The sequence below is a fragment of the Embiotoca jacksoni genome, unplaced genomic scaffold (genome assembly GCF_022577435.1).
Source record: "Embiotoca jacksoni isolate LCO1_2020_lvr unplaced genomic scaffold, fEmbJac1.0.p SCAF_2, whole genome shotgun sequence".
NCBI lineage: Eukaryota > Metazoa > Chordata > Actinopteri > Embiotocidae > Embiotoca > Embiotoca jacksoni.
In genome coordinates this window covers 19,872,119-19,897,521 of record NW_027185340.1, presented here as the reverse complement: position 1 = coordinate 19,897,521, position 25,403 = coordinate 19,872,119, and the positions used below count along the sequence as shown (strand labels likewise).

General features: G+C 43.3%; 2 protein-coding genes and 1 non-coding gene across 3 annotated transcripts; 1 reads left to right on the top strand and 2 right to left on the bottom strand.

Moving 5' to 3' along the window:
- Window positions 1–41: 41 nt before the first annotated feature.
- ddx18 (DEAD (Asp-Glu-Ala-Asp) box polypeptide 18) lies at window positions 42–5,589 on the bottom strand. The gene is made up of 14 exons (XM_069154960.1): window positions 5,160–5,589; window positions 3,863–4,045; window positions 3,571–3,771; window positions 2,965–3,100; window positions 2,687–2,787; window positions 2,383–2,582; window positions 2,182–2,296; window positions 1,913–2,052; window positions 1,659–1,820; window positions 1,417–1,569; window positions 1,214–1,327; window positions 1,072–1,128; window positions 804–981; window positions 42–315 (listed from the first exon to the last, which is right to left on the bottom strand). Exons 1-14 carry the CDS (start codon window positions 5,263–5,265, stop codon window positions 173–175), a joined length of 1,989 nt encoding a protein of 662 aa, XP_069011061.1. The 5' UTR covers window positions 5,266–5,589; the 3' UTR covers window positions 42–172.
- LOC138201764 (small nucleolar RNA SNORA13) lies at window positions 3,179–3,315 on the bottom strand. The gene has a single exon (XR_011178562.1). It is a non-coding gene; the product is annotated as a small nucleolar RNA SNORA13 (small nucleolar RNA).
- Window positions 5,590–5,852: 263 nt separating the features above from the next.
- Window positions 5,853–24,124, top strand: LOC138201448 (actin-related protein 3-like). Its single transcript, XM_069154963.1, has 12 exons — window positions 5,853–6,051; window positions 10,314–10,369; window positions 10,607–10,731; window positions 12,440–12,550; window positions 13,029–13,124; window positions 13,285–13,392; window positions 14,129–14,272; window positions 17,955–18,128; window positions 18,969–19,061; window positions 20,277–20,402; window positions 21,960–22,043; window positions 23,027–24,124. Exons 1-12 carry the CDS (start codon window positions 6,008–6,010, stop codon window positions 23,120–23,122), a joined length of 1,257 nt encoding a protein of 418 aa, XP_069011064.1. The 5' UTR covers window positions 5,853–6,007; the 3' UTR covers window positions 23,123–24,124.
- The last annotated feature ends 1,279 nt before the right edge of the window (window positions 24,125–25,403 follow it).

Sequence of the window (25,403 nt, the reverse complement as noted above, 5' to 3'; positions counted from 1 at the left end):
AATCTTACAGCTCTAATATTAATGAAGCGTATTTGAATGTATTCAGTCAATAAAGATTTAATATTCTGGTCAGATACAAGACCGGTTCACAGAGGGACATCACGGTCATGTATATACATTTACAATAGACCTCAGATTAAAAAAAAAAAAAAAAAAAAGGTTGGTCACTCGCTCAGCGGGAGAACTGCCTCGAGTCGCTCCTTCCTTTGTTGACGTGCTTGAAGATTTTGGATTTGTGTGCGTTGGACTTCTGGTATCCGAAACCGCCGCCGCCGCCTCGCTTCTGCATCTTCACGCCTTTACTGCTGTGGACGTCTGAGGAGAGGAGGTCAATTAAGGAGAACAACGGATTTCTTTTTTTTTTTAAATATCTATTCATGGAAAACTTCCCTTTTGAAACCCAAGATCTGTCCATCCAGGATTTTGTAGAGTTTTTTTGTGATCACAAATTCTTGATTTGGCAGATTTTCTCATAAATTGCTCTGTAATATGCAGAGTCAGAAGTGAACTTGTTGCTGTAAAATTGCAGGAATCTGAACAAAAAAAAATGCAAATCGAGGAAAATAAACTTATAAAGTTATTTTTGTTAATAAAGTGAGTTTTGGTTAAGAGACAATTTTTTTTTGTCGTAACACTTCCAGCAGAGCTTCTGTTGATGACATTTTTGGCAGAAAAATATCAGGAATTCTGCAAAGTTGAATTTTGGTTAATTACTGCGATCACAAAATTTGGACTGTAAAATAGATCTTATAGTTTGATATTTAAAATAAATCCAGCATGTGCACAAGCATAGAAAAGGATACTGAGATCGACATATGGAGGGACTTTGAAGCCGAAGGAGAGCGCCACCATGGGGAGGTTGAGGGTATTGACGCTGTAGATCTGTTTGAGCGAGTGCGAGTCGTAAGCCCTCACGTAGGACTTGTAGGCTTCCTGGGCTGACTTGTGCAGGTAATAGTTCTTCTCGATGAGCTTGTCCAGCTGAGGGACGACAGGCAGAGGTTTAAAAATTGAGACTCGAGCTGCGGACCTGCAGAAACACTGAGCAGAGACTGAAGTCGATTTTCTCACCTGCGACTGGATGTCAGAGATTTTTGTCCAGGAGAATTCAAACTCACTCAGAGGGACCTGGACATCATGAGAAATAAGAGTTATACTCAAACGTAGCATGATGTGTGGTGAACATGAGCTCTATCGGACTACGTATGGTCACCTTGGCTTGTTTGAGGAAGCGGAGGAAGCCGAGTTCTTCCGGCCGGAGGATGAGGAGGGCGTGGCCTCTGCCGTTGATGCCTCGGGCGGTTCTTCCCACCCGGTGGATGTACTCCTGCGGACGGACAGTCGAGTTTAAAATTGAGTCCGATTCTGTGGCTTCAACTCAGACCAACAGAGACATGTAAAAAAGAAAACACCAACCTTGGGGTCATCTGGGGGGTCGTACTGCACGATCCAGTCCACCTCGGGGATGTCGAGCCCTCGGGCGGCCACGTCCGTGCACAGCAGGATGCCCGAGTCGGCGTTGCAGAACTGGAAGAAGGTGGTGGTGCGTTTGGTCTGCTTCTGTTTGCCCTGCGAGACGGAACAACGAGAGTTTTACAAGAGCCGGATCGTCCTGGACTCACGGGTGCAGGGGAGGGAAGGTGGGGGGGGGGGCTTACGTGGATGGCCATGACGGGCAGGTCAATGTAGTTGAGCAGCTCGTAGTGGAATTTGACGGACATGCAGGAGGAGAAGAAGACCATGAGCTTCTTCTTGCGGTTCTTCTTCAGGAAGGTGAAGAGCAGCAGGAACCGTTTCTCTGACGGACAAACCACGTAGCCCTGAAACACACACGGAGACCGCTGCGTCAGCTCAGAACCCGCGAGGCCGATCCGCTTCCTGTGTGGAACCGCGTGGGTGAAGCGGACCGTACCTGCTCCAGGCCGTCCACCGTGGCGTTGTCTTTGTTGTCGTCCACGCCGACGTACAGCGGCTCCTTCTTCAACGAGATGCGAGCCAGGTCCTCCACCTTCCTGGTCTGAGTGGCCGAGAACAGCATGGTCTGTCTCCGCTCTGGTGGGAGGAGTCATGTGGAGAGGATGAGACTGGTGAGGAGGTCGAGTGGTCATCGGACCAGCAGCTTTTTGTAACGTTCCTAACGAGGTTTGAAAGCCGCTGTCGTCAACGACAACAGATACGTACTCGGCAGCAGTTTGATGATCTGCTTCAGCTCCTCCTCGAAACCCACCTCCAGGATCCGGTCGGCCTCGTCGATGATCAGACACTGCAGGTTCTTGAACATGAACCCAGGAGTGTTCTGAAGACACACACAGCGAAGCATTCATACAGCGAGTTGTTTTTAAATTATTACACAGGAAAACACGAGCATGAGGCAGGACGGACCTGCAGGTGGTCCAGCAGGCGGCCCGGCGTCGCCACCACGATGTTCACGCCGTTGGCCAGCCTCTGGGCCTCGGCTGAGCGGTTGCTGCCCCCCATGATCAGACCGTAGGTGTGCACGTGGTGCGTCATCAGCTCCTTCATCACCCCATACGTCTGCATGGCCAACTCACGAGTGGGAGTAAGTATGACGACACCGGTGCCTGAGAGGAGGAGGAGGAAAAGGAGGAGAGCGGTCACAGAATCAGTGAGTGAAGAAGAGGAGCAGAAACTGTGCAGAGAAAAGTAAATCAAAAGGTGAACTCACCGTTTCTGGGCATGAACTTGAGTTTGTAGATGAGCTCGATAGATGGGATGAGGAAGGCCAAGGTTTTCCCACTGCCCGTCTTGGCAGCGGCCAGAATGTCCCTACAGGAACACACTTTAATATCACTCTGGTATGAAGATAATCACAGTTTTCTCTCAGCATCGTTAATTAAATTAACTGACATTGAGGTTCAAAGCCACTGAAGCGCATGAAATCCAGTGTTACATGCCGGGACATCGATTCTAAACATGCAGCTGTCCCCGGAGAGTAAAACCCACCTTCCCTCCAGCAGGGGGCGGATACTTTTGTGCTGGATCTCGGTCATGTGATCGAAGCCCATCTCCTTCACCGCTCTCAGCGTGCTATCGCTCACCAGCTCGGCGAGGGAGGTGAACGACGTGTCCTCGAACGCCCCTGAAACAGCAGGTGACAGTTTATGACTCTGTGTAAAGAAAGCAACTAAAATCATGTGTGTGACACTCGTCTGATCCAACATGTCCTTGTAGTTCTTCCTGTGGGAGGAGTCACTGCTGGCTCCGCCCACAAACAGAGAACCACAAGAGTCTCTGTTTGCCTTCGCTGACACCCGTTTCATGATGGAAGCACTGAAAGGGCAACACATGAAGGCAACAAGACGCAGCTACTTTTTTTAATCTTAGCATTTATCTTTTTAAAAAAAAAAAAAAGATTTTCTGAACTTAAATAACCATGCAGCTCCAAGTTGAGTCATAAAAATTACAAATTTACAGAAACAGACTACTGCTTGCAGAGGCTACATCTGCAGTAAATAGGCAGTTATGCTTATTCAAATTACATTAATTTGAGCTTTCAAATGTCATACTTGTCATTCAAGCTTAATTCAGCAGACATTATATGTGTATTACCTGTTAAACCAGTTGGCAGTTCGGGTAGATCTTCCTCGTCATCTTCCTCTCCAGCTTTGTCGTCGTCTTCTTCCTCCTCCTCTTCTTCATCTGCAGATTCCTGTGTTTCATCAGTTGCCTTTTCTCCATCGCCGTGAGCTCCTGCTGCCTCCTTCTCATCATCTTCGTCTCCTTCTTTCAAGGTTTTGCTCTTCTTGTCGGCTAAAAATAAGAATCATGACACATTATTACTATAATAAAAAATAATCTGTAGTTTGTAGATTTCCCGTTTGCGAACTACTCCAGCTGTTACCTGGTGGTCCAGCAGGGTCGGCGAGCTTCCTCTTCTTCTTCCTGTTCTTCAGAGGAGGAGTTGCTTCTGCGGGCGCCTCGACCTTCTTCTGTTTCTTTTTGGGCTCGCTGTCTGTTTTACAGGCGGCTTGAAGTTCCTCACAACAATCCTCGTCCAGCCCGTTTGAGTTGACTGTCAAACTCACTACGACATAACAGATCGTTGGATAATCAGCCAGATGTGGAAAGAGCTGATGGTTATAATAGTGTCTTTCACAAAATGCACCCCTGAATTAATTTCTCACACCCTGACTCAGGTGACTGACATTAGAGAGAGTTATAGTAAGTTGCCAAATAATTTAATAACCCTTTGGAGCACTTCTTCAACCAAACAATCAATTCATGGAGAAAATGAACAGCAGATTGGTCCATAATATATAAATTCACATTGATTGCAGCTGGACACAAAATGATTCAATAGATTTCCACCAAATTTAGAAATCTAATTTCAAATAGGCCTCTAATAAAGCTTTTGGTCAACCAAAATACCCTTTTGATTCCATTAAGCGTCCTTGTAACTGATGATAATAATAATAATATTATAAACCTTAATAATAATATTATATACCTTAATAATAATATTATATACCTGACCCCTTCAGTCTCTAGGACCACGTTTATCTACAATACAGAGTCCCGGTCCATATTTTTAGTACAGGAAATAATTGTGAAATAGTTCAGACTGTGAACTTAGTAGTCACAGCTGTATTTAATCATAGCGCATGTTATATGTAATAATAAATAGAGTGTATTTATTATTTTACGCTGGTCCTTAATTTCCTTTCGTTGTCTTTGATTCTTACGAGCTGAGATCATTTCAACGCACCTGAACGTCTCTTGAATCTGAGCAACAGTAACAGCGACGTACCGTGAAAACCTCAGTGTTGACAACATATTTAAGACGGTGTATGTTTGACCAAATGTTTGAGCTTTGTATGACAATCAATCTTATAAAGGGAAAAGTCTGAACGTGTCTCAGAGCTAGCTGGCTAAATGTTAGCAAGGAAAGCGTGTACTTCAAACTAACTTTGACATAATGCGGTGACACACACACACACACATATATATATATGTAATGCTGTAGATTAAGATCAACTAAAGTCGTCGAAGAAAAGCTGAATGTAAACTTTAAAGTTTGATCGGTGAGATAGGGAGTTTCCGACTGAAGCTCGTGCCGTGAGGAGCTAATGCTATCAGTTAGCAGGTGAAGTTCACTTCAGGACACAAACAGCAGATCGGTTTTCATTTAGATCACATACCTGCCTCCTCGTCTTCTGGACGTTTCCTCAGTAATTTCCGCTCTTTGTTCTTTTCATTTCTTTTCTGAATTTTCTTACGGAGGAGCTTCATCTGCAGGTCCGCCATCGTAACAGCGCACAGCCCACGTGTGTGTGTGTGTGTGGCGTCAAAGACCCCTCAGGGTAGCAGTCGACTTTGCCTGAGTGAGAATGCAAAGGACCCCGTACGTTGTGCAGGCAAAAATAAAAATAAAAAATGCCTTCAGCAAAAGATTTGTAGAATAATAAATAATAATTTTTTAAAAAAGTGTTAAAAAAAATACTACATACTTAAATATCGTTTTTCTGTATCTCCATGTTAGTGGATTCACAAATGTATAAAACATCTAAAGCGCCACCGAAAGGAAACTCTAAATGGCCACGTCTGAAAATAGGTATGGAATTAATTTTTTTTTTTTTTTTTTTTTTTTTTTTTTTTGCTAAATCTCGCAATTATGCTACACATACAAATCACTCATAAAACACCTCAAATTACGTCACAATTTATCAAAAGATACGTCACGATTTTAAACATTTTCGAAGGCAACAATCTCAACAACACGCGACACGATCTCGTTGGTCCTGATGCCCGGTGGCCCCGCCCTCTCCTGGTGATTGACAGCTGCCCAGCCCCGCCCGCGTCGTCTTTCCCCCCCGGCGTCCGCCATCTTGCCTCTCCCTGCCTGCTTGCCAGAAGCCGAGTGCGGAAGTGGAAGCGGCACTGTGCGGGCTCAGGGTTCCGTCTGTGGACGGCGTCTGCCAGATCCTGCTTGCCGACACAGCCTGCTATCATTTTAACCGCTTCTAAAACTGCAGAGACACAGGGAAAGATGGCAGGACGGTTACCGGCGTGCGTTGTCGACTGCGGCACGGGGTAAGCTTTTCACCGCAGACCGCCGCACACGTAGCGGGGGCTCGGGTGTCACCGGGCGGCTGAGAGGGAGCAGTGAGTCCGGGGCTGTCACTGTCAGCGGCACCGAGCGGCACCACGGACTGGGTGTGTGTGTGTGTCTGTCTGTGTGTGTATGCACACAGCTACCCAGGTAGCGGACAGGCTGACGGACACGTCCCGTCCCGGTTCCGAGAAGAACCGAGTCGGTGGTTCGGGGACGTTCGTGTTTCCTCCAACGGTCGTTGTTCAGCCGTTAGCTCGTTTCATCTTGTTGACAAACGACGTTTTCTTCTGTGGACCGGACTGAAGGTTTCATTCATCCGGAGCTGCAGAACCGGGTCGGATTTTTAATCAAATACGTTTTCCTCACTGAGGTTTTTTTTTTTTTAATTTTATTTTATTTTCCCGTTAAAGTATCCGTGACTTGTTAAATTATTAAATCGGTAAGGTCGGTAATGTGGGTTTGAGCAGGCGCAGTACTACTTCCTACACAGCCTACACTTCCTCATTCACGCTTTTTAGTCCATATATGGTGGTTTCTCGACATCCCAGCCTTTTCTCTTTTTTTTCTTTTTTTTCTTTCTTTTTTTTCTTTTTTTTTTTTTTTATTAACTTCTCTAATTTCTCCTTTTCACCGCGCTACGGCTTCTTACCAGAACCAGTTGATCTCAGTTGTGTTTCCAGGATTAACATGTGCTGAACCAGCTGGTGGACCGAGCACCTCTTCTCCTCTCTGACTGTACATGTCAGGACTTTCACTTCTGACTTTGAATATCTCTAAATGAAGGTTTTAAACCATGTCTGACATCTGAAGCTACACATTCGGCGGATGGGTGCTTCTAATAATCATTATTTTAAATGGTTGTTTTATTTTGTCAATTATTTTCTTGATTGATTATTATTATTTTTTTTAATTTTTTTGTGTGATTTGTTCTTTAAAAAGATGAAACATGTCCATTGGTGTGCCCCAAAGCCTAAAATGTCTGGTTTTCTCCCAACCAACAACTTAAAGATGTTCAGTTTATTATCATGAATGATTTGTAGCTTGAATCAGTGACTTTTTAGCCTTTATTCATTGCAAAAAGGCTCTGAAATGATAAATATATGATCAGAACAGTTGTCGATCCGTCAACTAGCCCTACTTTGTACGTGTGGTTTTGTGTGAATGATTTTGAGTTTTAAGATGCCAGATGCCTTTGAACCAAGGCAGACATGAAGGTTTGCCCAGAGGGCGATACTCAGCCTGATGCGTTTGCTCACTAACTTTGGGGGCTAGAAGTGGTTTGCATTGCTTGCATGTACGGGCTTGAACTCATCACTCTCCTCCCTGCATACCGCCCCACTCGCCCCCTTCGCTGCTTCCTCCAGGCTGTTAACCGGTCTGCTGCCTCTGATCTGCACTGGGGCGGCACAAGAAAGTGGAACTGAGAGTCGGGTCAGCCGTCCTGTGCTAGTTTCTTCACATTAAGCGGATGACTTCTGGATTTCTCACCAAGTCGGGGCGCATACGCTCCGGTGTCAGGGACTGCCAAAGTTGAATAACGTCGTGGTTGAGATGAGCCTTTTTTTTAATTTTTTTTTATTGGAAACTATGACATGCTCTGGGTTTGCAGCTACTGGCAGACGTGGTGAAGTACTGAGAGTTTAACAGCTGCCTCTGATTCACGCTCACGATGTCCAAACAGTGACAACTCCACTTCCTTTTACACATCGACCTTCTTCTTAAGCGGCCTGGCTGCTATTATTAGGTCAGACTACTTGACTGTTGGCTGAAAGAGTCACAGTCACATCCAGATGTGGGTGTAGTTTCTATGAGGTTGTCTTTTGTGCTAATCCAGCAGTGCAATCAAGGCTTCCACAGCAGAAAACAAAACATCTCAGGTGTTGGAGTTGAGGGTTGGGTGGAGTCACTTGTCATCTGTCTCAAGGAAACCCTTTAAAAAAAACAAAAAAACGTTTTTATAACACACTGCTGCTATTGAAATAAACCTCCTGCCGGCTACATGACAGACAACAGCCTTTCTGATGCCAGTCATTTGCTAAAAAAAAAAAAGAAATAATGCATTATCATTTACTAAAAAATGGCCTCCAGGATTTCAGCTTTTCGTGCTCAGGTGCAGCTGTCCTCCTGTGGGACGATGTCCACTGTCAGACGTTCGGCGTGTTTGGAGCTTGTCACGGCAGGTTGAGGGAGACGAGCTGGGACTGTTGTGTGATATGAAGGTGTTCAGAGTGCTGCTGCTTCGTTCTGCTGCTGTCAGGCCCTGTTGTTGTTACTGGCGTTAGCAGGTTGTTGTTATGTCCCATCGGCACTTCAGGATTTTTCTGGATTAAAGGGAGGACGGTGGCTGATATCATGTTCGTAGCAATTAAAATCAATTAAAAAGTGGAATCAAAGAAACTTTACAACATTTTTTTTATTAGAAAATGACTCATAAAGATGTGATTATCAAAATAGTTGGTGTTTATTTTCTGTGGATCAGATATCCCTGAATTGTTGCATCTTTTGACATGAATTCATTCAGCCGGCGTCACTCAATGTCAGAGGAGACTTTATTCGGTCAAAATAAAACTCGAATTAAATCAGATGATGAATCTCATCCATCCAGCTGAGAAGCGGACTTTCCTTTTCGAGACACTCACACATGTGCAGCACACGTGGGCTTTTAGATCCATTAGTGACAGGGAAAGTATTTTCTTCTGTTTGTCTTCTACTGTCAGATTTGAGGTTTTTTTTTTCTCATTTTACAACAATTACACGATTATCAAGGCACTTTGGATTTACATCGATAAAGGCAGTGATTTTTTTTCTTATATTCTGTGATCATGAAATAAGACACGGGTGGCATCGGTCCTCCGTTGCAGAGAGCCATTTACTAATCTGATATTCCTGATTCCGGTCTGTATTCGCTCTTCATAACGACTTTCATTCCTGATCTCCCAGAAAAAAGACACCTTTGATCAGACAGGAAATCCAAATCCCCCATGAACTCGTAAAACATTTCAGGTTTGGTGCTTAAAGACGTGTTTTTTTTTAGGATGGTCACACATTTATTGCTGATGTGGTTCTTCTTCGTTCTACTTTCTGCCGAAGTTGCGCTCTAAGGAGCCACTGTTATGACCAGGATGTGGTCTCTTAATGCCCGCAGCGCTTTGGCATTCGTCAGCAGTGTCCTCTATCAATCCCTCGGGCCTCGTGTGCAGGAAGTACGGGAGTCCTGTCTGGACTACATCTGGTTAGCATGTGCCCGGCAATATCCCATTCATCCAGAGGAGGGAGGGCCGTAAACCCAAGTCTTTGATGTGAAGGCTGACGGCGTGCTCTGATTTCAGCATGAACGTTGACTTTTAGAAAATCTTCACTTATTTTCGTCTTCCAACGACTTTCCTATTCTGCTTGCTTTCTATTTCATTATATAGAGTAATGTGAGAACTATTCCTGAGGTCACATCTACTTTACATTGAGCGGTGCCTCCAGGGTTTCGTAGAGTTTTTTTTGTGATTATGATGATCAATAATGTGATTTTGCGGCGGATTTTCTCAAAAATTGCGATGTATTTTGCAGCTTTAAGTGAGGTTTTTTTTTTTTTGCATAAAATTGCGTAAATTAGAGAAGGAAGAAAAAAAAAAAAACCTTTTAAGCACTACCTGTTAAAGGAATAAATATGTAATCACTTCCTTTGATGATAATCATGCTGCACATCACAGAAATGCTTAACAAAGTCTGTGACTAATATAGAGTACAGCGACGACATCGTCCACTTACTTTATGCCGTAATACTTTCTGCGCAGCTTCTGCTGACGTTTTTTGGGGAAAAATTGCGGGATTTTTAAAAAAAATCGCAAACTCCCTCAAATTTAGTTTGTTTGTTTGAATTTGCGTTAGTTGTTTTGATTGCAAGGTCGCCATGTACTGGAGGGACTGATTAAGGATGTTGTATTTAAAAGAGAAGTGGTCTTTTTTTTTTTACCCTCGTTTGACAAATATGAATAGTCTTCAGTTTTCCAATGCAACATGAATGGTTCTTTCTGACGACCTCCCACGAGCAAACCCCAGAGTTGCCACTGCGTTTGGCTCCCAACCAGCGGCACCGAGTAACAGTGACGGCATTGATCAAAACGATGGGACACGTCAGCCAAAATCAATCTATACTCAAGTAAACTGCCTCGCATACAAATGCGGTGTCATCAAAACCACGCAGCTCGCTTCTCCGTGGTGAAATGTGACTCTCTTTCTCTTGCAGTTACACCAAATTGGGGTATGCAGGAAACACAGAGCCGCAGTTCATCGTTCCATCATGTGAGTATTCGACCGTCGCATCAACCGAGCAGGCCAGAAAATAGTGTCCTGTTGGGACACCTTCATTCAGTTATGGCTTCTTCCTGTTACCTTGAGATCGTCCCCGGGGACACCTGCGATTGTTCTTAACTTGAATAATTATATAACGTTTATTATTACCCACAAAATGTACACGAATTCGTACGGAGGTTTTGTCCGCTCCGCTGCTCCCTATTGAGTTCTCCGTCTTCCTGCCAGGTATCGCTATCAAAGAGTCGGCCAAGGTCGGAGACCAGGCCCAGCGGAGGATGATGAAGGGGGTGGACGACTTGGATTTCTACATCGGAGACGAGGCGGTAGACAAACCCTCGTATTCCACCAAGGTAGGCAGAACCGACGGCTCGGCTCACCCGCGGAGGCAGCCGGCACAGCGATGATTGTGTTTGAATCTCTGAAGAAAGTTAAACATGTTGCGTGTTGAGGGATTTCTAAAGAAGACTTTTGTTGAAGGGCACTTTCCCTCATTTTTGCTGCAGCGGTGGGAAACGGTTGGTCCAAACAAGAGGGTGGATATTTTATCCAGTGTAGGAATCAACTCTGCAAACTCATTTATTTTTGGACAATACATTATATGTAATAATGGAAAACAGCTCCGGTGTGACCCTCAGAGGTTAAACTGATTTGATTGTAATTGGTGAGAACTACTTCCTACATCCTGGTCTGTATAATGTGGCACAGAGATTAGATGAGGTATGAGATTAAATTCACCGTACGTCCTGTGATTTTGCCGACACAGTCTGATTTTGATCAGACGCTGTTATCCCGGCTATCTGGGACCCCACGTATATGAATAAAAAAGTGTCCAAGATAAGAAAGTGCAAACATTGTTGTTTAAATATCTTTTTAACGCATCTTACTGCAGGAAAAAACTCCATTGTACATTAGATCACTTTATTTTACTGTTTTCAAATGCCGTTTTTCCTCCACACACCTGTTGGAGTTGCGTTGCAATAACTGGGTGGAGACTAAAGGCACCACGCTAGCATCTACTGCTAGTCTGCATGTGAGGCGTTAAGGTAACATTGGTAAAGTGCAGCTACTGAAAATACTCTCGGTTACACGCTTCTTCTCTGAGCTACATTGAGCTACATGGTGCAGTCGGACTGTTGACGGGTGAATCATAATCCATATGTGAAGCTAGTGAAGATTCAAACTTCTAATAATAATATTAATCGGTGGTCGATACATATTTACACTCTATAGGCTGATAGGCTGCTTCCTTTCAGTTAGCCTGGATGCTCCACACCAGTACTGTACAGACACTGGTAGCTCTTTTCCACCACTGACTGTAACCACCACTTCACTTCTGTGTTTTTGTACAATGATAAGGATTTTTAAAACTTTTTGGAATAAAGAATAATAGAGAACAAGTTTTAGACACATAAAATAAATGTTTTTTAAATTTTTTTTTTTTTTTTTTTTTTTTTTTTTTTTTTTTTATCACTATTTACGTTGATTTCTTGTATGTTAACTGGAAAAACAGCCGCTTATAAGACCAGTATATTGCAGATACTTTACACATTTAGTATGTAGTATGGTAGCAGGACATCTAAAGGGAATGCAGCCTTAATATTCGCCATTAATTTCACTTAATTTGAAGAATGAAACCAGAGTGAGAAGGAAGCTCACTCAACGGTGCCGTTCCTGATGAAGCATCATAGAATACTCTGGATGTTGTTCCAGACTCACCATCCATCCACCTCCACGTGTTCTGCATGATGGCAATCTGCTTGTCCTGCTGACTGTGGCATAACAACTGCATGATGTCATTACACCGCTCACATACTCTGCGTTTCAGACATTGTTGTGACAGCGTGGTTGTTGGACTCGTCATTAGATCGCATCATACGAACAAAAAACCTTGGAACTAGAAAATATTAGCCTTCTTGGCAACTCCCAGTATGAACTACTGCAATGTTTATTCCATTGATCTCTATTGATTCTGTATTTGTACTTCTGTCCATGTTTTTCTACAACTGTCACTGTATGTCATGTGCATTCTTCTAATGAACTGAACTTTTGTGCCGACAGTGGCCCATCCGTCACGGAATTGTGGAGGACTGGGACCTGATGGAGCGCTTCATGGAGCAGATCATCTTCAAGTACCTGAGGGCTGAGCCCGAGGACCACTACTTCCTCCTAGTAAGAGTCTTTGAAAACGTGACCTGTCTAGAGTCAGTCAATGTAAAGATTCAGCCACAACCAGAACTCTTTAGCAGTAGAGAGTTGTACTTTGCGGTCGAAATAACAAGGAAATAAAATGATGTCTTCTGGGCGTGTCTGAATGTATTTATGGTATTACATTGTTCTTCTTATGCTAAAGAGAGCACTTTCATTTCCAGCTTTTAACCAGACTTCTGCTTTTAACGTGAATTTGTGAAAATGTAACTGTACTTCTTGTTTTCGTTTCACTGAAGCGTGATGGTTAGATGACAGTTTCCCATTTCTTTGCGCAGTCCTTTGCATTGTTATTGAACACTGCAAAGTCTTTTGAGTTGTAAGGGTTGGGCAGTAGAGGGCGGACGAGGCAGCGCTCCGTAGTATGGTCTGCTTCTCCACATTCACAGGTGGTTGGGCCAGTCTTGTAGCCAGTAACTGTACTGTGTCTCGTGTTCTGCAGACGGAGCCTCCACTGAACACACCAGAGAACCGAGAGTACACCGCCGAAATCATGTTCGAGTCCTTCAACGTCCCGGGGCTGTACATCGCTGTGCAGGTCAGGCTCGGTTTCCTCCGATTCACTGAGAAGTCTGTTTTAAATGAATCATTTTATCACTGCTTCATAATGTAACCAGTTATTGGGACAGTGTAGTCGAGTGACTTCATCTGTGTGTGTGTGTGTGTGTGTGTGTGTGTGTGTGTGTGTGTGTGTGTAGGCCGTGCTCGCTCTCGCAGCCTCCTGGACGTCCAGACAGGTGGGGGAGAGGACGCTGACAGGCACCGTCATAGACAGCGGAGACGGCGTCACCCACGTCATCCCTGTGGTGAGCTTCGAGATCACACACACTTCCTGCTCCTTGAATAGTCACGTTTTAGTGTTCAGTATTTGGCCCTTGTCACGCTCATGGAGTTTACGTTACGTTTGCGGACATATTGTCAGAGCAGCTTGTTATTTGTGGAGGAACGAAGTGGGACTTTTTGTAAACATCGAGTCCTTAAGTGGTCTCGCTGTTTTTAATTTTGAAGAGAGACGTGGTCGTTTATTTTTTGCTCCACTCAGAACAGCACTTTAATTGATTGCAGTGTTCATTATGGTGGTTTGTTGGCTGTTAATAAACACAGATTGCTTACATTGTAGCTTTGATTAGGAGCAACTGTGTGTAAGAAGTGTTCCTGAATTTTTATATTGATGTTTTATACACTATTTAGCCCAAAGTATAGAAGTTCACCATCTTCACGGATATTTCCACCTGTCGACTTGCTGAGTAACAGGAGAGTGTTGATGTTTAAAAGTAGGCCAGAGTGTTTTGAAAGGTTGGAAGGAATTAGTCAGTTTTAGGAAATTTGCTTGCAGAATACATTTAGAAGCTGAGTGACTGAATCAGCATGTGTGCACAGCACTCCCTCGCACTACACATCTCATGGAAAAAAATAACCTGGCTGCAACAGCTGGAGACTCCGTGTCTCCGTATTTGCAGCACAATTGTTTCTCTATGATGTCGCACTTTACCGTTGACGTCATCTTTTCTCTGTCTGTACTCGTTCGTCCGTCTCTCTCAGGCTGAAGGTTATGTAATTGGCAGCTGTATAAAGCACATTCCCATCGCCGGACGAGACATCACTTACTTCACCCAGCAGCTCCTGAGGGAGAGGGAGGTGGGCATCCCCCCGGAGCAGTCGCTGGAGACGGCCAAGGCAGTGAAGGTAGGTCCTCAGCTGCAGTTCCCATCAGCCACTTCCTCTGCCAAAGAGGCAGCTGTTATACTTATTCAACACAGCACATTGGTTTACCATAGTTGTAATGGCAGATAACATTTTTGGGGGAGCAGAAAGAAGTCACGGGCTTAAATCTATTGAGTAGAGGTGGTCGGGAGTGACGATTCTGTTGGTGCGGGCGAGAAACCTGCACGTTTTCAACATGCTGTGAACGGGCGTGTTGTCATGTTGGAGAACCCTGTTGCCATGGCGTTACAGTTGAGGCGGTTTGCAGCGAATGTTTTCCCGCAGACACTTCAGGACGTCACAGTAGAACTGGGTGTTGACCGTCTGACGCTGGGGGACGAATTCACGGCGCACAACCCCACCAATGTCAAAGAAAACCCAGCTGGTTGCTCCTGACCTGACGAGACTTCTTAGATTTTGGACGGTGACGTTCTGCCACACAAATACCACTCGGAACACCTGCCGGCTCATCGCTTCAACGCCGTAGACTTTCTGAAGCATTTCAAGAGTCTCCGTTGATGATTTTATAAAAGTTGATGTGCGCTTTCTGCCGTGCTGATGTTGATCCAGTGAAGCTTATAGCTTCCACCTGCACGTCACTGTGATGCCTACGGTTTGCATGCAACAACAACAGTGTCTGAATTTTTTATCCACCATTGAATTATACTGATACAAACATATCATTATGGCTACAACAAAGACGAACGGTGTATGATTTATATATATTAGAACAAAGTTTGTCGAATAACCCCACAAAATACAATCATGCTGACATATGGGTATTATCAATCTGTATCTCTCTCCATTGGAAACATGTATCTCCAGATTTGGTGATACATGTGAAAATATCTGATAAAAGAAGGAAGGATCAAATACTTTCCTACTTCTTACCTCACGTCAACAAAAACAATCCGCCACAACAAAGCTGAGAATAAGGCTGATTAATTTAGTGCAGGAAAAGTTGACGTTTTTGGAGTACATGGATTTAAAAGGACGCATATGTGAGGTGAATTCAGAATTATGATTTTTTCTTAATTGCCAGATAGTCTTTCAGTCACTACATGAAATGTGGAGGAATTTTTCTTCATCGTTAAGTTTCTCTGGACAAATATATGAGCCATTGGGTGAAGGGCGCAAATACTCCAAAATACAAGGGATGCTATGACGCCACAATTTCCATATAGGAGTGTTAGGAATATTATAGAGCTGGCAATTATAAGAAGTGAAATTATTTGGTAACATTAATAACTCATCTCAAGTTTAGGCTTTTTTGGAACGGTACCTGTGTAAATAAGCTTCTTAATAAAACACAAGCAGCAGGAGACACTTTTCAGTCCCTGAATGCTGCAGTCACAGCTGATGGAACAGGCCTCCAGCGAAGGACAGTGGAGCTGCAACAACACATTCCTGTAGATACATGCTGCACAACATCGGGAGAATACGTCCCCTTCTGACTCAGAAGGCGGTGCAGGTTCTGGTCCAGGTTCTGGTCCAGGTTCTGGTCATCTCACGTCTGTAACTCCCTCCTGGCAGGTCTACCTGTTAGCGCCATCCGAACTCTGCAGCTCATCCAGAATGCAGCAGCTCGACTGGTCTTTAACCTCCTAAATTCACTCCCACTACTCCGCTCCTCCTCCTCCTCCTCCCTTCACTGGTTACCAGTAGCCGCCCGCATCCGTTTCAAAACATTGGTACTTGCGTACCGTGCTGTGAACAGATCAGGTCCAATGTACATCCAGGACATAATCCAACCTTACACCCCAGCCCGCTCCCTCCGCTCTGCTTCTACCAATCGGCTTGTTGCTCCTCACTGCGAGCTAAACACTCAACAAAATCATGACTGTTTGATGTCCCGGCTCCTAAATGGTGGAATGAGTTCCCCACCGACATCAGGACAGCAGAAACTCTGTACATCTTCCACCGCAAACTAAAAACACACTTCTTCAGACTTTACCTTGAACAGTAGAACTTTAGTAGAACTTAAAATGGCACTTACTGATAGAACTTTATAGTTTGGCTTTCTTGAAGAAATTGTATTTTCTTGATTCCTGTTGTTCTGGGTTTTGTACCCTTATGGTTGAAATGCACTTATTGTAAGTCGCTTTGGATAAAAGCGTCAACTAAATGAAATGTAATGTAAAAAAAAAAGCTGCACTGTTTGTTCTTCATGAGGGCACCAGATGGCGCTATCGGTCTGCCTGTCACGCAGCCGGTGTCCTTCAAACACTCACCGCTTCTGCTCCTGCTTCCTTCAGTGTGCGTTAATGAACGCTGTTCCCCAAACTGTGATCACATCAGGCTGCAGATGATTGATTTGCACGACGTGTGGACAGACGGCAGCTCAGACTTAAAGAACCACGGAAGTCACTTTCTTTGCAGCGGAATTTGTCTCCAACAGTATTTAAGATTCTTTTTGTTAAATTCAGTTTAGGTCACAGATATGACTTTATGTTCATTTTATTTGCCTTGCCTTTTTGTTACTTCTCCTGTCAATCACCTCATTTTATTGATTCACCACAATTCTCCACAATTCCTCCATGTTTATTAAATAGCTTGTTATCTAAGACTTGGTTCTTGATGTCAAGGACCATTCTTCATTACCCCGAGACAGACAAACAAGAAATGATGTGAATTGGAATAATTAGCATTAGCATGGAGGGAAAATGTGCGTTGTGCATTTTTGCCAATCATGTCTGGAAATGTTAATTCCGCTGCTCTCTGGCTGCCGGTACGAAGCACGTCCCCCGCAAATCAAATAATGACATCCTCGCTGAAAACAATACTCATTCACATTCACCGCTGCAGGTCCCAGATCAATTACAATTCAAACGGGTGTGTTGCTTTTTAAATTGACTGAATGAGTTTTTATAACTTTTGAAATACCGACAGAATCTGAGGAAGGTAAACACCAAACAGTCGCACAGTTCTCACACAATACTGGGACACAACTAGGGGTGGGATGATGGGGCCTTTACAAGAGTTGTTAATACCTCTTTCACACCAAGGAGCCCACCACGGTTAGACCCTCGTTGATTTTGTGTTTGAAAGGGTTAACCCGTGTTATCTGACTCAGCTTTATGACCCACAAGGATCCATTTCAATGTGAATGGCACCAACCGGGTAGTCGCGTTTCAAACCATTTCAAACCTGTGAGCTAAATGTTATGTATCTGTCCCAGGTTGTGACCATAGACTGTATATAAAAGTGGACGTAGCTTCCGGGTCTGTAAAATGAGGCCGATGCAAAAGTGCTTTAAGCTGCAATACCACCGAGTGCCACTAGAGGTTGGCTCCAAAAAGCCTCCGACTCCATAGACTCCCATTCAACTTCTCTCATAAAATTCTAAGTCGATGAATTTTGTCCACGAGTTATCTCAGTGTTGTTAACTAAAGTCACTCCTTCTTATTAGTTTTCTGGTGGTCCATCTTTAAATAATCCCATTATTAATTAGAAAATGAGCTTCAAAAAGCCGTGTTTTTGGGGGTGTTCTATCGATGGGCGGGACGGAGTATCGTAAGGTTTCCAATCAGATCGAGTCAGATCCACCACTCGCCCATCTTCTGAGTTATCGGATAGTCAAATAATCCTGCTCATTGGTTTGAAAGAGCTCTAGCAGTCTGGTAGACCATAACTTCTCCATCTTCACTGGTGCTCTGCCCTCCAGGAGCGGTTCAGCTACGTGTGCCCGGATCTCGTCAAAGAGTTCAGCAAGTACGATACAGACGCCTCCAAGTGGATCAAGCAGTACACCGGCATCAACGCCATCAGCAAGAAGGAGTTCACCATCGACGTGGGCTACGAACGCTTCCTGGGGCCCGAGATCTTCTTCCACCCAGAGGTTCGTCTGGGGAGCGAGAATCAAAGCAGGGAACACAAGTCCTCGGCTTATTATTATTATTTGTCTTCTTCTGATTGTTGTTATTACAGATTATTGAAACTAACATACCCAACATTTGTCAGAGAAGAGCACAGATTGAACATTGAATTATACATCATAGTTCAGAGTCCACAATGACTGCACCTGAACGGATTTGCACGACCTGAAAAACAGATTGCCTTGATGATTTTTGATGAAACTCTGGAGATGGTAGATAGAAACACGTGGGACAACAAAGTGAACAAAAATATACAGTCCCTTAGGAGTATATAAATATTCAGTCTCCTTGTATCCTCGAATGACGCTCCTTTGGTTTTGTCATCTCCAAAAATGTGATGTTGATCCTTCAAATCCACGTCGTAAGGTGACATTTTAAGTCCTCATATGTAGCATTTATAAGCAGAATAACAACATTTAATAAACAGTTTTCTGAAGCCATGATGAATTATAATATAGTAAAACATAATATCAAATAAAATCTTTATAGTAGAAGTTATAATTATTGAATAATGTTGAACATTAACATTTGAAAATTTCCTGATATCTGCTTATGGCTACATTATAATTTCTTACGAACCTTGAGTTAAATGTTTGTTTGCTATTGGACCTGCATTAAATGGGTCCCACTGTGAATTTATCTCTAAGTGGCCCAAACCTGCTCCATCTCTTTCCAGTCCACGGTGCAGCCTCAATCACACGTGAAACCTCCTGAGTGTTTACCATCACATCACACACGATAACTACATTTCGTATCTGCACAGCCCAGGATGACATGTTGTCTTTGTCTCCTCACCGTCCCAGTTTGCCAACCCTGACTTCACCCAGCCCATCTCCGAGGTGGTGGACGAGGTCATCCAGAACTGCCCCATCGATGTCAGGCGTCCTCTCTATAAGGTGAGCTGAGAGGCATCACATCTGTGTGGAGGACAGTTTTTCTGAGCCTTAATACTTCAGAGTGAATGTCTGTTTTGTCAGCAGCATCTTCTGTCTGATTGACACGTTTTTGGACACTAATGACAAAGTTGAAAGACTGACAGCTCCGTGTTTGAAAATGATCTAACTCTCAATCAATCAAAACGTTTCAAGATTGTTCCTTCAGCATGCCAACGTAGCACGGCACAGTAATGCACATGGAGCAGCGGGAAGCACTAAGGTTTATAAGTGAGTATTCAAAGTTCCACATGTTTTTGTGACCACTGGTGCGTGAACATTCGAGATTTCAACATGAACCCCAAACTTGATAGAGAAAAGTCACGTTTTAGGGGAACAGAAACAAGTTTGAGTTGCTGAGGGCAGGAAACTTGCATGCTCTCATGTCATGGCACCACGGTTCAGCTCGTTTGCACCGTACGTTGAACTCGGACAGTCTGACCCTGGGGGATAAATTCAGGGCGCACAACCTCACCAATGTCAAAGAAAACCCAGCTGGTGTCTCCTGACCTGACGCGCCTCCTTCGGTCTCGGACAGCGACGTTCTGCCGCTCTTGAAACGTGAATGTGACTCAGAACATCTCGCCCGGCTCATCGCGTCATCGCCGTAGACTTTCTGAAGCGTTTCAAGGGTCTCTGTGGATGATTTCCAGAGGTTGACACAAACACGGAGCGCTGAATATGTTCGCTCTCCGCTCAGGACGATGCTGAAATCGCCGATACCGGTGGTCACAAAAATGTCTGTAACTCCGGCGCTGATGTTGATCCAGCGACGTAACTTGGACGACTTACTCGTGAAAGCTGCTGCTTCCCCCTGCTCCGTGCACGTCACTGTGCTGAGCTCTGTTTGTGTGCAACTACACACTCTTGTAGCTTATTGATTACAACCTGTTGTGAAAGAGTTCACTGTTTTTCTTATTTTCTAACCACAAATGAGCCTCAACCAAACACGTACTTTAATCTAAGCTTTCATTAAAATCAGTTGATGTCAAATGCTCCGTTGTTCTGTTGTTTAGCAGGGTTGTGGCTTTGTGTTGTTGTTGTGTAGAGCCTTAAAATGATCAGAGTGAGTGAGTGAGAGTCCTACGTCGTTGTGTATTTCACACACTACTGTAACGGAGTGTAGCGCCTCGTGCTCCACAGCTCTGTAACCGCCGCCATCACCCTTTTCTTCCGCAGAACGTCGTCCTGTCAGGAGGCTCCACCATGTTCAGGGACTTTGGGCGCCGTCTGCAGAGGGACTTGAAGAGGTCGGTTGATGCACGACTGAAGATGAGTGAGGAGCTGAGCGGAGGCAAGCTCAAGGTGAGAGCAGACCTTAATTTATACGCAGCGCAGATCGATAGCGCCTCGACAAAACACAATTACTCTGTGAGGAGTCGAGCTGAGAGAAAAGCCTTCGACAAATATTGTTGATGGAGAAGTGTATTGAATGTAGATCAGAAGCAGATTCCTTAAGTAGAGATCTAATGAGGCCTTAAAATCTGCAATCCAAATGTTCGAGCCTCGGGTGAAAGATGCGGATATTAGTTAGTGTGTCTGACCTCCTCCGTCAGTGCAGCTCAGGTCATGAAGGCAGCACTGGTTCATTTACAGGCCCTCAGTCTGTGCGAAACACGGATACGCACTGACTTTATCGAGTGTTTACCTTTAAGAAATATATTCAAGTGGTTCAATTACAAATACGCTGTAATATATCTGATTTCAGGGAATTTCTGGAACATCATGAAATTATAAAAACAATCTCTCTTCCAGATATAGAAAATCTGAGGATTTGATCCTGATATTCAACGACTTGGCTCAAAATTGGACTTTATTTTGCAACATGTTTAATTTTTAGTTTCTGTTTTGCCAAACTAATATTTTCTATGTGGTATTTTTCTAAATGGTGTCATTGAACTTGTTTCCTGAGTGGTTTTATCTCCTTCCTGTTCGTCAACAAACACTTCAGTCCAGATGGGTTTTCTCTTGTAGCTGCTAGCGAAGTTAAACACGCAGGAACATAAACATTTCAAAGACGATAGAAAAGGCAGATGTAAAGTTTGGCGAACTACTTTTGATCGATTAAAATGTGGGAGAAGGAGCCCTTCGTTACCACGCCAACAGTAAGCAGCATGCTGCCTCCATCACCGCTCTGCTGCAGCTCAGTGAAGAAGAATCTTCAGACGGAGCAGCCTGACGACATTCACTCATTTTGTTCCAATTTGAGAAGAAATACTTTGCTCAGTTTGATGTTGAAGCGGTTAAAAAAAGAACTTGAAGTTTTATCCTGAAAACGCCTGTGAGCCACAGACTGAATATAAAAGTGGAAGGAGGTATTTCGGAGTCGTTAGTTTAAAATCACTCCTTCTTATTAGTTTTCCGGCGGTCCAGCTGAAATTAATCCCTTCATTAATTAGAAAATACACATCAAAAAGCCGTGTTTCCTCCCCAGCTTGTCCAAATATGGTCACTTCCTGCTCCAAACCGCTCGAGGCTTCATAACGGCCGTTCACAAAACAACGGCTGACGTCACTGATGGTTGCCGCCTCTTGTGAACTAGTAAATAAAGCTCATAAAACTGCTGGGAATACAATAATATGGCTGTATTTTGTCTAATCAGCACAAAGGTCAACTTTGTATGAATACAAATCTGAGAATTTAACATTTGACTTGGAGTGAGAACCCTGTGTTTCATATCTTTAGACTTAAAAACGTTTTTTTTTTTGTGTGTGAATCATGAGCAGCACATATGATGGGCAGTATTAAGACAACCTTACCATTGAATCCACTTCATTGTGCCTCACATCAGCCCATCACTACACCCTCCGCTGTCGCTCCTGTGGTGGGTGAAGGTAACTGATTCCCAATTTCTCTCCTCAGCCCAAACCGATCGATGTTCAGGTCATCACTCATCATATGCAGAGATACGCCGTGTGGTTCGGTGGATCAATGCTAGCATCAACTGTAAGTATTTCAAATGTACTAGCGGTGACGGGGAGAAGATAACTATGGCTTTCGTCTCGTCTGACACGCAGAACTTTTGTAAAAGCCCTCATTTGTTTGATTTATTTTAGTCCCACTGAGTGGAAGTGAATGCTCTGGGCGGCTGTGACACCTTATTATTATCTTTCTTTTTTTCCACCCCGTCTTGATGAGTTATTTATGTGAACGAAGCTGATCATTTTACCAGCAGGAAATATGACCGGGAGCACAGGTCTCCGACTGCCGAGTCACAAAAGGTTAAATGATGTTAAAATCTAATAGAATTGTTCCTCCAGATGAATAATCTTTTTTTTTTTTTTTTAATGCCTCAGTTAAAGAAACTTTATTTCTCTATATTTCTAACGTCCAAATTCTGCTCAGAATAGAAGAGAAGTTCATCGGTGCCCTGCGAGCGGTTGACACGCTGCTTCGGTTCAGCGCTGACAGTTTTAGCACATTGACTCCTGCCTGGCCACATCTCAGCTGCTGTACTCCGACTGCTTCTCGTGCCAGCGTGTGGGCTGCCTGCCATCTTCAAACAGCAGGTGTCAATAAAGAGGTCCGTTGCTAAGCTCAGGCAACGAGCACAAATCTTTATACGGCCTGAGAAGACAAAAAAAAACAAACAACCCATCTGAAGCTGTGCTTGCGATCAGTTTTGTGTTTAAAATATCAGCCAACAGTGCAGCTTTAGTTTCTCAGCCCGAGGTGACGTTCTCAGATCACCCCGATGGAGTCCTTGTTTGAAGGTTATGTAAGGAGAAGATGAAACATCATCCAAGAAGGGACAGGTTGGGTTCTTTGAAGTGGGCTTGGAGGTGCTTTGCTGCAGAGAAAGTTTTACAACAACACCCGCAGAAAATAAACGTGCAAATGAACACAGTATTTTAAATGTTGATGTCCTCGCTCTTGTTTTTTTTGTTTTTTGTTTCGTTCACACGTCATCTTCCGTTGTGTTTCCTCAGCCCGAGTTCTACCAGGTTTGCCACACCAAAAAGGACTACGAAGAGATCGGGCCGAGCATCTGTCGCCACAACCCCGTGTTCGGAGTCATGTCTTAACTTTGGGACCTTCGGAGTCTCACGGTGGCGGGCGGGCGGGCGGGGGCAGCGACGTTAGGCAGCGCTTTTCGATTACTCGTTGAGCTGTGGATGTTTGGGACGAGCAGGCGATTCCAGAAAGAGAGAGAGAGAGAGAAAAAAATAAGAAAAGAGACCAGACCAAACAGAGATGGGCTGGAAAATTTATTGTGAATGTTCCTTTTTTATTTTCTTGTTCCTTTCTTTCCATTTATTTTCCTTTCTTTTCAAAATGAGGGAAATAACGGTTCATAAGCCAAAACAATTTTAAAGAACTTTTCTGGATCTGTTGAGCGACATGCAGTGATGATGATGATGATGGTGATGATGGTGTTGGTGGACGTTGACCGAGGAAGATGACAGTAACATTGATAGTAATTATCTGACACCAGAACATATTATTTATGGTTACAGAACACGAGTCCAGGCATGATGACTCTTTGAGATCATTGACGAGTTTAGAACATATTATTGTCTCCTTTTATTTTCCGCATTTTCTTCTCGGCTTCAAATGCACATGTGTGTGTATCACGGTAAGAGCTTGTTTATATTTCATACAAAAGTTTTTTATATGTAAAACTTGGGGAAATCAGGGGTTAAAAAGAAAAGTAATGAAACCAGGATCAGCAAGAGACTGTTTTAAACCACAATGCAGCTTTGATACGCATTATTTTTTCTGAGTTTGAGTAGGTGTACTCCTTTTATTCCCCACGTGTCATCGCTGTGTGCCCTTTAATTCTTCATACATGACTGCACATCTGCTTTCACTTCGGACCACGTCAGGTTTCCACCTCCGTGATGCAGTGAGAGAAAAACAGAGAGGTTCTTAAAAAATTTAACTGAATAAGAAATGACTGTCAGACCAGTATTGTTAGACAAAGTTTTTTTTTTATTATTATTATTAAATACCAAATTAATAAAAGAATGGGATTTGTGTATTTAATGCCTTGCGACATTCCAATAAAGGCTCAAATTTGTTTCTAACCACTGCTGTCTTCATTTCTTTTCTGCTCTGTCAACTCCAATACTAATGTTGCTTTCAGTTTTTCATAAACAAACAATTTTTTCATGATCAATCAAAATCACCAAATAATTACAATTTATATAAATGAGGTAATAAAGTAATCAAACACAATGATTTCCTTCAGGGGAACTCCATCTATCTAAGAAACCTTTGAGTAGGTTGTTTTATTCATTCTTTTAAAAGTGTTTAATTGTATTTCCTGTAAATTTCATTTGATCTAAAGCATTTTTCACACCTCGGTGTTTCCATGTGCACAATATTTATCCTCTGATAATATAACCCTTTTGTAAGGTCAATAATCCTAAAAAAAAAAAAAAAAAAAAGTACCATAGTTTACATGTTCAAAATGTATACATTTCAATAGTTTGTTTTCATAGTTTTGCTGATTTGAAACCATGAAGCTCACAACATCTTATAACCTGTGTTGTAGAGCTCTGGAGTCAACTTGTTTACCTACTTGTTTACACTTTTTAGCACTTGTTCTGCAGTCTAGACGATGTTTTTTTTTAAATTTAATTAAATTTTCATGAATGAAAATGAGAAACCGGTTCTTCAAACTCAGAACATTTTATTTTAAAGCATGTAAATCATGACCAGAAGCATCCTACCAAGCAGGTTTAACACACCCAGGATATCTTATCATTATCATTATTATTATTATTATTATTATTTTTATGACTTGGTTTTACAAAAATAATCACACTCAGTGGTCACAGGTCGGTGGTCATCGTCTCCATAAGTCCAGCCAGGGTTTACTCATTGCAGCCATCACTGCAGTCACACAAACGTAGCAGGGTTTGCAGCATCCGACCAATCAAATATAAATCATTTTCAAATCTCCCGTCTCCTCTTTGTGCAACATGGTGGTCAGATCATAAAAGGTTTGGGATCTCTTACTTCCTGTTTGACACACTGGACCTTCAAACTGTTGGTAACGCAGAGCTGAGCACATCCAAACACTTGGTTTTAAAAGTTCACAAGGAAAGGTAAGTCTGAATACCTGAATGTGAAGGTGTGTGTGCTGAACGTGTCACTTCATGTGAACATGGTTGTCTATATACAGAAACGGAGGCTCGCTAGTGAGCATGCGAAAACCAATGTGCTCCATTTTTCTACAAGCTAATAAAAAACATAAAGCCTCGAAATGTAAACAGCGATGAAGTGACAGCTTCGCCTCAAACAACTTGGTCACTTCACAGCCGGAGCACTGAAGTTAGGTTTGTGTTGGGACACCCCGCG

Coding starts and splice junctions, on each gene's coding strand:
- ddx18 (XM_069154960.1), bottom strand. CDS start 5,265: ATGGCGGACCTGCAGATGAAGCTCCTCCGTAAGAAAATTCAGAAAAGA. Junction 2,583..2,686: donor CAAGTTCATGCCCAGAAACG/GTGAGTTCACCT, acceptor TCCTCCTCTCAG/GCACCGGTGTCGTCATACTT. Junction 1,570..1,658: donor TGCCCGTCATGGCCATCCAC/GTAAGCCCCCCC, acceptor TCCGTCTCGCAG/GGCAAACAGAAGCAGACCAA.
- LOC138201448 (XM_069154963.1), top strand. CDS start 6,008: ATGGCAGGACGGTTACCGGCGTGCGTTGTCGACTGCGGCACGGG. Junction 6,052..10,313: donor GTTGTCGACTGCGGCACGGG/GTAAGCTTTTCA, acceptor TTTCTCTTGCAG/TTACACCAAATTGGGGTATG. Junction 10,370..10,606: donor GCAGTTCATCGTTCCATCAT/GTGAGTATTCGA, acceptor TCTTCCTGCCAG/GTATCGCTATCAAAGAGTCG.